This window comes from Lampris incognitus, chromosome 21 (assembly GCF_029633865.1).
Source record: "Lampris incognitus isolate fLamInc1 chromosome 21, fLamInc1.hap2, whole genome shotgun sequence".
In the NCBI taxonomy this organism is placed as follows: domain Eukaryota; kingdom Metazoa; phylum Chordata; class Actinopteri; order Lampriformes; family Lampridae; genus Lampris; species Lampris incognitus.
In genome coordinates, this window is record NC_079231.1 from 16,972,700 (window position 1) to 16,987,368 (window position 14,669).

Sequence of the window (14,669 nt, forward strand, 5' to 3'; positions counted from 1 at the left end):
AAACATCTCAGTCCTCTCCAGCTGTCAGCCTCACTTAACCATATCATTCGCACACTCGAACACGCCGTTATGCAGATGAGCTATGACCATACTGTACCTGTCATCTGCCCAGGCACAACAGGAAGTTAGTTTAAAGAGCCGTGGCAACAGCTAATTAATCTGCCTGTAAAAATTTAATAGGACACTTAGAGGCCCATTACGTAATTGGGCAGCACGGTGGCCCAGTGGTTAGTAGAGGTGGAAAAACACGGTCTGGAAAGTAAAAACCCTAACCGTGTCTTTACTCCACCCATGTACTAAACCATCAGATTGCACCAACTAGTTTCCCAAATCAGCTGGTTTAATACATGGATGGAGTAAAGACACGGTTAGGGTTTTTACTTTCTGCACCAGGTTTTTCCACATGGTTAGTGCTGTCGCCTCACAGCAAGAAGGTCCTGGGTTCGAACCCCGGGGTTGTCCCACCTTGTGGGGGGGGGTCATCTCAGGTCGTCCTCTGTGTGGAGTTTGCATGTTCTCCCCCGTGTCTGCGGTGGGTTTTCTCCGGGTTCTCCGGTTTCCCCGACCATCAAAAAGACATGCATGTTAGGGTTCATACTAATGTCTGTGCCCCTGACCGAGGCATGGCAACACGAACTGGAGTCGGTCCCCGGGTGCTGCCCACTGCTCCTAGCCACACAGCTAGGATGGGTTAAATGCAGAGTGTAATTTCCGTACGGGATCAATAAAATATCTCAAAAAAAAAAAAAGCATCAAACCACAGTGCATCTCAGACCGGGCTCCAGACTGGCTGAGGATCTACTGACAGAGGCTTCCAGTCAAATGCAAAGCAAATCAAGCTTTTAACTCTGGCTGCGTTTAAACCTGCACATCATCTATGTTCTTACAGAGAGATGCTCGGTCCCGTGTGAATTTTGATGTACTTTTTGGACGAAACAGGTTTTGGGTACAGTTTGAGAGCATCTGCGATCGTAAACGTGACATGTGCAACTCATTTAGAAGGCTTGAAAGGACCAAACAAATGTGAACAAATGAAGCTCTTTTTTTTTTCCCATTTGGTTTTGCAAATCATTGATGCCTTTGCAGCGGCACGGTGGCACAGTGGTTAGCATGGTCGCCTCACAGCTGGAAGGTCCTGGGTTTGAACCTCAGGGTTGTCCAACCTTGGGGGTCATCCTCTGTGTGGAGTTTTTGTGTTCTCCCCGTGTGTGTGTGGGTTTCCTCCGGGTGCTCCGGTTTCCTCCCACAGTCCAAAGACATGTAGGTCAGGTCAATCGGCCATACGAAATTGTCCCTAGGTGTGTGTGTGTGTGTGTGTGTGGTGGTGGGGGCACCCTGTGATGGCCTGGCGGCCTGTCCAGGGTGTCTCCCCGCCTGCCGCCCAATGACTGCTGGGATAGGCTCCAGTATCCCCGCGACCCTGAGTAGGATAAGCGGCTCGGATAATGGATGGATGGATGATGCATTTTCAAACCACTTCTTACCCATCATGTGAGAGGTGGTTTGTCTGTTTTACCCAATTAATCACTGGATAGACCTGCTCAGTAACACACTTTCACATCACTGCAATCAAGCAGCCCCTCCAAACACGTAATTTTTGTGTAGGAGTTGCAATGTCAGCTGATTTCACCATGAAGTACCTCTCCTTGTTGTAATATCATTCTAATTTCTGCATCATTTAGCTGATAGTTTTATATCTTCAGGGTAAGAGAGCTTCATAGTTCAGGTTGTGGGTTTGAAGTCAGACCAAAATCAGTAATCGGGTTTAACTTTCCGTGTCTAAAAACCTTGTGTCATAATAAAACATTCAGCAGCAGTTTTTTTATTTGTGAATGACTACACTAGTGTTGAATTTTCATACCTTTATCCGTAACTGCTCTCATTGCCTCAGCAGCTGTAAGGAAGGGGCCTGGTCCTCATTAATATTCATGAGCTGACCACTGAGTGACCATTACGAGCTAAGGTTGTCAGTGAGGGTGGGCGGAGTTTCATCATTTTAATGATTTGATCAGACTGGCTGTGCGTAAGTGAGAGTATGTGATGATATGATGAGTACCAGAACAAAGATGTGACCAGAGAAACGGAACAAGGTGGAGCTCTTTTTAACAGGGACAAATAAAAAAATTTTTGAATTCGACATTTTTGTAGTTTTTATTTCTTGAGTAGAAAGAGACGGTCTGAAATATGTGACGAGTAAAACAATGTGATGTTGGAAAATATCAGTGTTGCAATTTCCGTCCGACTTCAACTTCAATCGCTGGTTTGTCCATAGGTGGTGAAGACGGTGGGCCTGCGGGAGGTCTGGTTCTTTGGCCTGCAGTACACGGACAGTAAAGGCTACTCCACCTGGCTCAAACTCAACAAGAAGGTCAGCACCCCTTCATGCCCTTTTTAAAGTCTTCATCTCCCTCTGTTCCTCTCTGTCTGTCTCTCTTCTTATCTCTCCCTCCCCCTGCGTCTCCGCGGCGCTCGAGTCTGTAGCTGCCAGTGATCAGTGTGGGGTGTCGTGGGAAGCTGTGCTGTGGTCTGAAGCCTCAGATCTGCTCTTTTCTCACAGGCTTCCTCTCACATGGCCGCCCAACACACCCTCCAGCTCTATACCCCTCTAAAGATGTGTGTGTGTGTGTGTGTGTGTGTGTGTGTGAGAGAGAGAAACAGAGGGAGAGAATGTGACAGAAAATTCCCCTCCCACTGAAGTACTGTAAAATTGGTGTGCTTATGTGCACGCATACTTGTATTGTGTGCATGCTTGCATACAAGTGTGTGTGTTTTTTCTGGAGGCCCTCCAGCATAGTGCAGGGCTGTCAGGGTGATCTACGACAGGATTTCTTTTAACAAGTGGGACCCCGGTGGAAAATATTGTGCGTGTTTATGTGTGTGTGTGTGTGTGTGTATGTATGTGTGTGCGCACGCATGTGTAGGTTGGTGTGTGTGTGTGTGTGTACCAGCCCAGCCTGTGATGACATGTCAATAGATAATGAAAGGATCTATTGTGATGGATAATTAGGTCAGAGATAACTCGATTGAGGATTAGACCAGATTCACTCTACTCTACTCGGGCTTTGGTTTCCTTGGGTCTTTCTTCTCAATTTTTTGTGACTTCTTTGTTTTAGGTTGGGCTTGATTGATTGTTTTAATTTGAGGTTGTGGACCCCTAACCCTGCCAGGATGTGTTTAACAGGGTTGCATTGTTTGTTTTTTTTTCCCCATAATCTGTCTCCAATCTACTCATTCAAAGATGAGCAAGACACCACATGGTTGGAGGGCTAGACACATTAAACTTTCAGAACTGTTTGCATGTTTTTTTTTTTTTTTTTGACATGCAAGGAACTAATTAATAATGAGTCACAGGGTACTGTGAATGTGTGCTATTGATTCCCGTAAAAGATGAGGCTGTTTTATTGTGGGGTTGAAAATATACCATCCCATGTTCTCATGATTCTCACTGACGCAAGATCCAAAAGTCACATGGTCCATTGTCATCTGCCCCCGAACCCCCCACCCAACCCTCTGCCTGGAGTGCCAGTGAGGATGTGGCTATGATGAGGTTCCCAATTGGTTGATTGATCATCTGAACAATTTTTTTTCCTTTCTTTCCAGGTGACCCAGCAGGATGTGAAGAAGGAGAACCCATTCCAGTTCAAGTTCCGGGCCAAGTTCTTCCCCGAGGACGTCTCGGAGGAGCTCATCCAGGAGATCACCCAGAGACTATTCTTCCTGCAGGTGACTTGACTGATTGCTGTCCTGGCACACGCCAGTGACATCATCTCACTAAGGAAGAGGCTTTTGTGATCATGAAATATTGTCAGGGTTACGGCTGCTTTGGGCTTGGCAGGAAAGCCCTGTGGGTTAGAAAAAAATACGTTGCATGAGAGAAGCTGTCAGCTACCCTTCCTCAACCGGAATTTACTGTTTTTAATTTCTTAGTTTTGTTTTAGTTTAATGAATTGAAACCTTTAGTGATTCTGATAACTGCAGTGGTATTCATCCGTTAAAGATGAAACTGAGTTGCCATGGTGACTGCAGTGCTGTTGTGTCAACACAACACGTTTTTTTTTAAGTTTTACTTTTGTTTCTTTTCAAAGAGAAATAATTCAATATCCTTTTTTTTTTATCTTAAAGATCCTGTACAGTGATTTTAAGATCATCAGACATGTTTTTATTGTGGTATATTAATGTTAGAGGTCTTCGATTTGTCATGGCTGTTTTAGCTTTTCTCAGAAGGGCTGTGGGATCGCCGCCCATGCTGTGTCTGAAATCCCCCCTTATTTGTTACACGGTGCACTTGATCAACTCTCCTCCATTTTGAGTGTCTGAATTTCAACTGTGAAATTTATTCACTACTTACTTTGTGAAGCACATTGTGGCATTGTTTTAGAAAAGTTCTATATAAATGAAATTATTATTATCAATGCCCTTTAAAATTCCCGCGGTGCAATTGAAAATGTGGTGTACGATGCATGCACACTACTTTATGCTAAAAGTGCCACAATTCAATGCTTCGCCTCTTCTCCGCTCTGCTGGTGCACTCTTTTCACTGTCAAATGCCGTGTGATGGGAAGAGAAGAATCTGCGGAATGATGGTTCAGTAGTTTCCAGAATCTCTGTTTATTGCTCCCCAGGATTCTGGACACAGTGCCTCGTTTCTCAAGGCTCTTTACTGATAGCTAGCTTGCTTGCTAACTTGTGTGATGTTACCAGGCAACTAATTTGGAAACAGACCAGCTGACAACGATGATATTTCACTGGTTGTCCAATCACGTCAGGGTATGAGATGATGTCGTTTATTACTGGAAGCAGGTTGGTTTTCTGAAACTGTAAATCAGTGTTGACAGCCAGGGGGCGTCCGAGTAGAGTAGTGGTCTATTCCATTGCCTACCAACACAGGGATCGCCAGTTCGAATCTCTGTGTTACCTCCGGCTTGGTCAGGCGTCTCTACAGACACAATTGGCCGTGTCTGTGGGCGGGAAGCCTGATGTGGGTGCATGTCCTGGTTGCTGCGCTAGCGCCTCCTCTGGTCGGTCGGGGCACCTGTTCAGGGGGGAGGGGGAACTGGGGGTAATAGCGTTATCCTCCCACATGCTATGTCCCCCTGGCGAAACTCCTCACTGTCAGGTGAAAAGAAGCGACTGGCAACTCCACATGTATCAGAGGAGACACGTGGTAGTCTGCAGCCCTCCCCGGATCGGCAGAGGGGCTGGAGCAGTGACCGGGACAGCTCAGAAGAGTGGGGTAATTGGCCAAGTACAACTGGAGAGAAAAGGGGGGGGGGATCCACAATAAAATGTTGGCAGCCAGGAGGAGAGTTTCCCAAGGAGCTTTAGTCATTTTCACAAACCCCACTCTTAAACGTACGAGTTTGCAAAGCGTAATTTTAATTGAACTGGATCTTTTAAATAAATTGACACCATTCCTGTGGTCCCCCCCCCCCCCCCAGGTAAAAGAGGCCATCCTGAATGATGAGAACTACTGTCCTCCCGAGACAGCAGTGCTGCTCGCCTCCTACTCCGTCCAGGCCAAGTACGCCGACTATAGCAAAGACATCCACAAGCCAGGATACCTCACTCATGACAGACTGCTGCCACAGAGGTACACATGCATGCATGCATGCACGCACACACACACACACACACACACACACGCATACACATGCATTCATGCACGCACACACATACAGAGGGTCACATTCAGGTAAGGTACAAACCGTGTGGTTGTTTTGTGGTGTCAGAGGCTTCCTAGAGGTAAGTACATGTCAGTCGGTTAGGCATCACACCGAGCGAGCTTATTTCCTGTGTGCAGTCAAACTGCAAACACAGCAGGCAAGCTGCATGGAAATCCTTCTCGAACAAATTGTTCGTTTGTTATTTAGTCATACCTTATTTCAAATGAAATGAAAAGTTTTATTGTGAATTGTAACATTAGCGTGTTCACACGTTAGTTGCATTTTTTTCTTTTTTACCCAACATGAAGAATCTGTACTCTCTTCTTACTCTGGGACCAACAGCTGCCTACTGTGCAACTTCAGATAACACACAAGCACGTGTGCACATACACACACGCGCACAAAAACAAACACTCTCTCAAATACAATCGCACACCGCCAACTGTTTTGTGTGTGTGTTTGTGTGAGACAAAATGTTTCTTGTCCCTTTCTGGAATGTTCTGATTTCCTCCATAGGAAAACATTTCTTGTGCTAAAAGATTTTCTAAATTCTTTCGAGTTAAGTCGTTTTGTGCATGTGTGTCTGTGTGGTTTTGTGGCATTTTGCACATTGTGCAGAGTCCTGGAGCAGCACAAGCTGACCAAGGAGCAGTGGGAGGACAGGATACAGACTTGGCATGAGGAGCACAGGGGAATGCTCAGGTGGGTGTGTCCTAAAACCTCTATTTTTGTTTTTTGTTTTTTATCGAACACATCCAGTCAGCCGGTGAGGAAAGCAAAAAAATATGTGCGTCTGCAAGAGCGTGCAAGTCTGTGCTCGCCAGGGACGTGTCACATCACAAAGATGCGTTGCGTATCATTATCATCCTGTCGCCGTAAACTCTACAATCACTTTGGTGTAATCATACCTCGCAGTTGTCGTTTGTTATTTTAAGAGTTCCAGCGTTTTGAGAATCCCGAAATGTTTGTTTCATGTTGAATTTTCACTTCCTAAAATCATCTGGGTTGATATTTGTGACTAACGGTCATAATTTCAAGATTGGCCAAAATAGCTGAAATGATCTCTTAAAGGCATACTTATGCTGCCCAACACTTGCTTGTGTTTAAAATATGAGAGGCACCAGTTAAGAGGGCGCAGACTGCCTCCTGCATTTACAATGAGAGCGACACAAAGTTTAAAAAAAGTTGCTTGACTGTGTCAACATAGTTAATCACAGCCTTGGTTGTCACAAGGATCTAACTTCTACCGAGTTGGTCCTCTGTATTTTATGTGCAGACTTGATGAACCAAGGTTTTCCTCTCCATAATGGATGAAAAGGGGCTCGTGAATAAATGCTTCATATACTGGCTTAGTTCTAACTTGTGGTGTTGTCTCCAAACAAGACTGTGGACCTTTCTAACTGTTTTCTATTCCTCCTCCGTCGTCTTCTTCAGGGAGGACTCCATGATGGAATACCTGAAGATCGCTCAGGACCTGGAGATGTACGGGGTCAACTACTTCGAGATCAAAAACAAGAAGGGCACAGAGCTGTGGCTGGGAGTGGACGCTCTGGGGCTCAACATCTATGAGCACGAGGACAAGTAAGGGACACACACACACACACACAACATGGAGGGCACAGAGATGTGGGTTGGAGTAGCTCACTCAACATCTGTAAATATAAGGACAAGCGAGTGAGATGGCGGCGCGAACTCAGTTTGCAGCAGCCTCACCCAATACCGGTGTGGGAAGATGGCGGAGCTAACTTAACGTTTGCGGCAGCCTCACCCAGTACCATCCATGCAGTGTCTTTGTCCATGTCTGCATCTTAAGTTTGTGTCTTCGTTTGATGGCATGGAGAGCTGCCGCTGGATCTGCTGGGGAAGCCTGGTCTGCTGCATCCGGTGGGCCCAGGGGCTACGGCCCCTGCCCGGAGTTGTGCCCGAAGAGGAAACACTGAGGGCGGTCTGACAGGATGCGGAAGCAGGGCAGGCTAAGCTAACTGCTAGCCCATGCAGACCGGCAGTTCCGACAGTCTCCCTGGCTGGCTTTCGTTCTCTTGGACAGTGATTTTTTTTTTTTTTTGCTTAGTTTGGATATATGTGTTCTTGTAGTTTTTGGATATGTGTTTTTGTCTTTGTGGTGCACTGCTGGGGGTAATGATATTTCGTTTCATTTCACCTAAGCACATGATGTGAAATGACGAAAGTGTTCCTGATTCCTGACATGCAGCAACACACTAACGCCTCCCACATAACTCGTGTCTACTGCTCATAAAGATCGAGTCATTCCAAAATGACTTCCCCCATTTTAAAAATGTGACACCTGCTCTTTTGAATTGAATGCCATCATGAAAGCAGGGGTAGTTTTACACTATCATTCAGTAATATCAAAACCTTTGCTTGCAAACTGTATTTAAGAGTTCTTGTCTCTGGTTCTGGTGTATTGGTTCTGATGTATTGGTTGATACTTGATGCAGCGTTTTTTTTGCTTAAGTAGATGTGCATCATTTTTAATTGGGATCATTTCCCTCCCAGACTGACACACACAAATACAATGTAGATAGGGAGGTGACTGGGAGTGTTTGCACTACAACCCAATATTCTTAAACATGAGGACACACGCACAACTGGACTGAAAGTTTTGGCTTGTGAGAAATGAGTCAACATCTGCTTCATAATCAGTACTGACAGGATACGTTATTGAGCCACACGGGGGGAATTCCCTTATAACTTGCTTCTTCTTCACGGGGCGGGCAAAGCTCAGTGAGCCTGGAGCCGGAGAGCATTCGGTGCTCTGCTCAAGGACACTTAGGTAGAACAGACGCTTGCAGACAGTGGGGCTTTGAAACCTGTTCCTTAGCTTAAGGGGCAGTCTTCCTGCCCACCATGCCGCCGCAGCAGCTTGTGCACTAGAGGATGACAGTTGCCACAACAGAACCACTGGTAGTTGTGCGTCTGGTGGTCACATGTTGTGTTTACGTCAGCATTTCAACCGGCGACATGGCCTATGTATTGAATCAGACCTACAGAATGACCACTTAGTAACTACCGCTGCTCTCGAGGTTAATGTCATAATACACTCCTACGACACACTCATACGAGCAAAATAAAATGGCAAGCTATTTTTAGCTTCCACCTTTTAACCGCATCACTTTGCCTTGACTCGAGTTTGGCCTTTCGGGTTCCACTTTAAGCTGACGGTGGCTTATGATGTTTTAATAAAAAAGCATTTCAAGGACGTCTGTTGTTGTGAAATATCTTTCAAGGGAATAAAAGTCTGGCGAAGGGAGGTCCTTTGACACGAGGATGAGAGATGGAGATGAGGAGGCCGTTCATTGAAAACCACCAGGGGCCCCAGCATATAAAAACAGTCTGCCTTACCGGTACAGAGCCCAAATGATTAATTTTCCACCGATTTTTCCACGCTCGCACATGACTGGCCAATGACGAAGACTATGATTAATGTGATCTGCAATCAAGTTGTGACGATGAAAATATTCCAAGTCGAGCATATGTAATCTATAAATCATGGTTATGGGTTTGGCTCACGCTCTCATTTGATTTAATGGACATTAGTAATCAGTAAAGCGTTTCCATTGTGCTCCAAACAACAATGTCGCCCTGCAGAGAAGAAGACATCTCTTGAGCAGCATATTCCCGTTAGGTTTCCCCTTAGATGTGTAAAAAGTTTTAAGCAAGCTATGAGATGAGTCATGGCATTATAACAATTGATTAGGAGCGAAAAACGGAAGACGAAGGAAGACTGTGTAGTTATCCCCCCCTCTTTTTTTTCCCCCCCCAACTGTATCCGGCCAATTACCCCACTCTTTGAGCCATCCTGGTCGCTGCTCCACTTCCTCTGCCGATCCATGGAGGGCTGCAGACTACCACATGCCTCCTCCGATACTTGTGGAGTCACCAGCTGCTTCTTTTCACCTGACCGTGAGGAGTTTCACCAGGGGGACGTAGCTCGTGGGAGGATCACGCTAGTCCTCTCAGTTCACCACCTCCACCCCCCCAAACAGGCACCTCGACTGACCAGAGGAGGCGCTAGTGCAGTGACCAGGACACATACCCACATCCGGCTTCCCACCCACAGACACGGCCAGTTGTGTCCGTAGGGACGCCCGACCAAGCCAGAGGCAGCATGGGGACTCAAACCGGTGAGCCCTGCGCCAGTAGGCAACGGAATAGACCGCCATGCTACCCGGACGCCTGTAGTTAGCACGTTTTAAGAAGAAATTACCTACTCACCCTGTGAAGTATTGCTTATGAAGTCGTCGAATCCCCTTTCCCCTCACTTTGAAGTAGCTTCAACCAACATTTTCTGGTTTGTCTTCCCATCTATCCATCATCCGAACCGCTTATCCCGCTGTCAGGGTTGCCCTCCTCCCTAAATAAACCACACCATGTCTGACAGATGAAACACGGCGGAGCAGGTTTATAAGCTGACGGACACCCCGTTACTTCATTACGCCCTGGCTTCCAACCGTGCAGCTTTGGAGTGGTTTACATACGTCGCCATGGTAATGGCAATGTCTCTGATTGGTGGAACTTTAGGATTGTGGGTAGTGTAGTATTTCATCCGGAAGTCACAATTTCTTAAAAATGAAATAGAAATAAGACTGATTTTTGGCTTCTACAGGAGCGTACAGCAATCATTTTATAATCTCATGGTGAGCTACAGCCACATTCACTATGGTGACTGAAGGGCATTTCTACTGGTGGAACTTGAGGTTTCGCCTCCCATAGGATGTCTATGACTTGAATTCAGATAGTCGTTTGAATCTGTAATGTGACTGGATAACTACCTCAGGCTCAATGAAAAGCTGGGGGAGTGGCGTTGGGGTTTTGGGTGGGTTGGAGGGGAGGCAGATAAAACTGCATCGTTCCACTGTGCTCTTAAGACTTGTAGTCATGGAAACGATGTCTCCACTCTTGACAATGGGTGTCATGGTGGGTACTTCTTCAGTGTACATGTGCTCGGTGCTCTGTTCATGGCTTGACTCCAGTTTCCCAGATGCACCTGAAAGCAGTAATTGGCCCACGTCATTTGATGCCTTCTTTGACGTTTATACCGCATACCACAGGCCTTCTAATGGGTTATTTTGCTGCACCAAGAAACCACTAAAAAAAAAAAAAAAAAAAAGCTCTTTTTTGGACACTGGGACCTTTGTTAATGCTCCAAAATTGAGACAGCTTTGTTGTAGAAGCTTTGAGGTCAACCAACATTGTAAAACTGAAGAAAAACACAATGTCCAAGAAGTAAAACAAGGAAGTTGAGGATATTTTAGAAGTGAAAGAGGGAAAAAAAGTGTGTGTGTGTGTGTGTGTGTGTGTGGGAGGGGGGTGTCAATTCGTTGTAGAGGAGTCGTTTCTTGTCCTCGTAGAGAGGATTTTTTTTCCTCGGTGGAGTAGAGGACAGATCTAATCGCCTCTCTGACAGTATTTCCTCTCAGCGTCCCCCCTGCTCGGCATGCCCTTCCTCTCCCTCCTCCCCCATTTTGACCGGTGACCTCGCTCTCCTACTGACACCATGTTCCTGTTCCCACCCCCCCTCCTTGTTCTCCTCCTCCACCACCCTTTCATTTTGCTGTGCCTTGAGAAAACTCTTTCCTCCCCTCAATTTCGCACCTTTGGTTCTCCTTACCAGCTGTGTGTGTGTGTGTGTGTGTGTGTGTGTGTGTGTGTGTGTGTGTGTGTGTGTGTGTGTGTGTGTGTGTGTGTGTGTGTGTGTGTGTGTGTGTGTGTGTGTTTCATGCAGTTCGTTGGCTCATACCAGTACTCACTCCCACCACACAGGTTTGACACAAAATTCGACAGAGCACTTCCTAGTTTTCTCCAACTCAGCCAAATCATCTCTATATTTTGGGCATATGAAAAGGGGGCCCCCTCATGCTGGCGTTCAAACCCACAACTTTCCCGTGTCGGCCATTTTAGCCTGAGACCTCGGCTCCTAGACCTTGTTTCTGAAAAGTGCTGACAAACTGTTAAACGAAGATGAGTACCCAGCCTCATCATTTCCTGTCAGTGGTGGTTGTGGTACCTGCGGCACCACCTGCTGGCTGGATTTATTAGCGCATTGCCTAACCAAAGGTGGTACTTCCTTCCTGTATGCCGATGTCGCAGTAGGTTGTGGATTGTCAAATGTCTTCCTCTCCTTCCTTTCCAGATTGACACCAAAGATTGGTTTTCCCTGGAGTGAGATTAGAAACATCTCCTTCAATGACAAGAAGTTTGTCATAAAACCAATTGACAAGAAGGCTCCAGTAAGTATGCCTGCACACTATACCACATATGCTGATGTATACCCCGTCACATGACCATTTGCTCATGGTTGTCATGTGACTGGAACATATACAGTGTGTTTTATTTCTTTCTTAAAAGGTCAGAAATGTACCCAACTTAAAAGTTCTGTGGATCTTAAAAAAAAAAAAAAACAACCCTTAAACATGAGCAAAGAAGGTGGGTGCCATCCGCATTTGAAAACCCATTTTCCGCCCCGCGCAGGACTTTGTGTTCTACGCCCCACGCTTGCGCATCAACAAGCGTATCCTGGCGCTGTGTATGGGGAACCACGAGCTGTACATGAGGAGGAGGAAGCCGGACACCATCGAGGTGCAGCAGATGAAGGCTCAGGCCCGGGAGGAGAAGCACCACAAACAGATGGAGAGGTACTCGAGAACAAACATACCAGCGCACACACACACACACACACACACACACACACACACACATGAATAGAAGTCCCTCTGGTCGTTGAAATCCTGGAAAAGTCAGGTTTTCAAAAATGAAGCTGAAGTGATAGAAATGATGACATGAGCAAGGAACAAGGAAACGTTTTGGAAAGCATGGAAATGTGTTGATGATTTTGTGTGTGTGTGTGTTTATTCCTTTAGGGTTTATTTATTTATTATACTCATGCTGAAAGAAGACTAATGCAAATAACGCATTCTCAGTTTTAGGGACGTACCAGTGTTTGACTGGAGTAATAAAAAAACAGGACCTGAAACAATGAAATTCAACTTTTAGAATGCAGCACGTGAATTTGATCAAAAACTAGATCATACGAGCACTTTGTACACATGTACAAACACACAAATCCGCGCTTGACTCTCGATTCAGTTATTTTGGTGATTCGGTGGAGTGAGATCACTGTCAAATGAGACATTCTGGGCTTGAAATGCTTTGGGGGGGTAGACACAAATGGGAACACTTGTATGTATGTATGCATGAGCATGGCTTACCTTACTTAACTTCTCCTCCAGGTCTGAGCCTGACTCTACTCACTGCATGATTTTGAATAATACTAGAAAGTGGGCAAGGGGCTGGGGGGAGCAGATGTGCGAGGCAGGAGTATCTAGGGAGATCCGTGAGAAGGGCCCGGCGCGAGTCGCTGGCTCGCCGCAACACACCACCGTACCTGGTCCCCTCCACTGGCCGCCTTCCGTCACGGCTTCGGTCAACACCCCGTGAAGACAGCCCCGGCCACCACAACACTGCAATAACGCAAACAGAAGAGGGCCCCGCGAGATGAGCCATGGCTTCCCAGTGGCGGAGAAAGGCGGGGGACAGATTGACTGCTCCCACGGCGAGAGCCCAGCCCGACCCAGTTGTCCGGTGGTGCTTCTACAGCCGTCAAAAGCACAAGTCCGAACCATTGCACCAAAATTTAAAATGAAATAATATGACTGTGAATTGAGAGAAATTCAAAAGGTTAATAGAAAATGTAATAAAGGTGCAAGGTCACTGAGTAAACTCCTCTGAGTGATGAGTCTCGATCAGCATATATTTGAAAATGGGTGCGGTTTCAGACTCACGTTCAAGGGCGGGGGGCTTGGGGTGCTGGGTCATCCACTTCTGATTGGAAGGCATTAACGTTCTTTAATTTAATTTTTGTTAAATGTCATTACATAGGTAAGTCCCAATCGGTCGACCCTACGTCAGCATTGGCCTCGCAGGCTGATTTAAAACAGTAGATGGCGTGTTGAGCCGTTTCCAACCCATGAAATACCGATTTTCATAAATGTGCTAAGAAATGTCAACGTTAACACAGCATTGATGGGTTTCAAAACCGTACAGCTGCCAGGAGGGGCAGCTGGTAGAGAGAGAGCAGCGCCATTAGGAGACAGGCTTACGTCTTGTACACTATTCTGGAGGTGAAAGGAGCACTTGGAACATTTACCCTTTTAAAAACCTTTTTGAGGCCTTTAGAGTATAGAAATTATTCATCAAAAACTTTGCACACATGATTTAAGTTTTGTGCACTTTCCAGTGGTGTCTTATCTGTGATGTGAGTGCAAACTTTATTTTTTCTTCTGCTTCCTCTAATTAGGGCGTCGTCTTCATCCGCTGTTGTCAAATGTATTTTAAATCCATTTGCTTTCGATGTAATCGTCAGGTGTTATCTTGTTTACAAAAAAACACAACAGAAACAGACTCAGATGGTAAAATATGGTACACAATCCACAAGGGGTGTGGGGGGGGGGTCATGCAGTGCAATAAACCCCCAACTCTCTCTCAGGGCTCAGCTGGAGAACGAGAAGAAGAAGCGAGAGCACGCAGAGAAGGAGAAGGAGAGGATCGAGCGCGAGAAGGACGAGCTGATCGAGAGACTGCGACAGATCGAGGAACAGACGCTCAGGGCCCAAAAAGGTACTGATGGCACTTCCTCTAAACCGGCCTGTCTGTTCGTCATTTATCTGCCCCTTCCCTTCCCCTCCTTTCTATCTAATAACAGAATTAAAGAAGCCCTCAAAGCCAAGCATGTCAAGTCATCGTGCCGTTGTATGTTCAGCTTAAAAAGTTGGTATTTGCACAAGTAATTCTTCTAATTTGCGCTGTTGGTTGTTGGTGGTACAGCATTTTCAATTGACTCACAAGATTAAACACCGCCATCTAGTGGCTGTGGTTGAAATGCAGTGTTTTCATTCGACACACTTACATTGTATAAATCGCTTTGGAATATAAATTGCAGGATCGGCCAGACGAGAGTAAAAAAAAAACGAATTATAGTCCAGGAAA

General features: G+C 46.0%; 1 protein-coding gene across 3 annotated transcripts in view; it reads left to right on the forward strand.

The window, feature by feature from the left end:
- Window positions 1-14,669, forward strand: part of LOC130131317 (radixin-like) — a 38,134-nt gene that overhangs the window by 17,626 nt on the left and 5,839 nt on the right. For 2 of the 3 annotated variants that reach the window (XM_056300962.1, XM_056300963.1), the window contains exons 4-11: window positions 2,273-2,368; window positions 3,601-3,723; window positions 5,439-5,590; window positions 6,282-6,365; window positions 7,098-7,244; window positions 11,818-11,914; window positions 12,156-12,319; window positions 14,170-14,300. In XM_056300962.1, the coding sequence (XP_056156937.1) occupies window positions 2,273-2,368; window positions 3,601-3,723; window positions 5,439-5,590; window positions 6,282-6,365; window positions 7,098-7,244; window positions 11,818-11,914; window positions 12,156-12,319; window positions 14,170-14,300 (994 nt within the window). The remainder of the gene's footprint in view (window positions 1-2,272; window positions 2,369-3,600; window positions 3,724-5,438; window positions 5,591-6,281; window positions 6,366-7,097; window positions 7,245-11,817; window positions 11,915-12,155; window positions 12,320-14,169; window positions 14,301-14,669) is intronic. The other variant, XM_056300965.1, reaches the window with a different exon arrangement.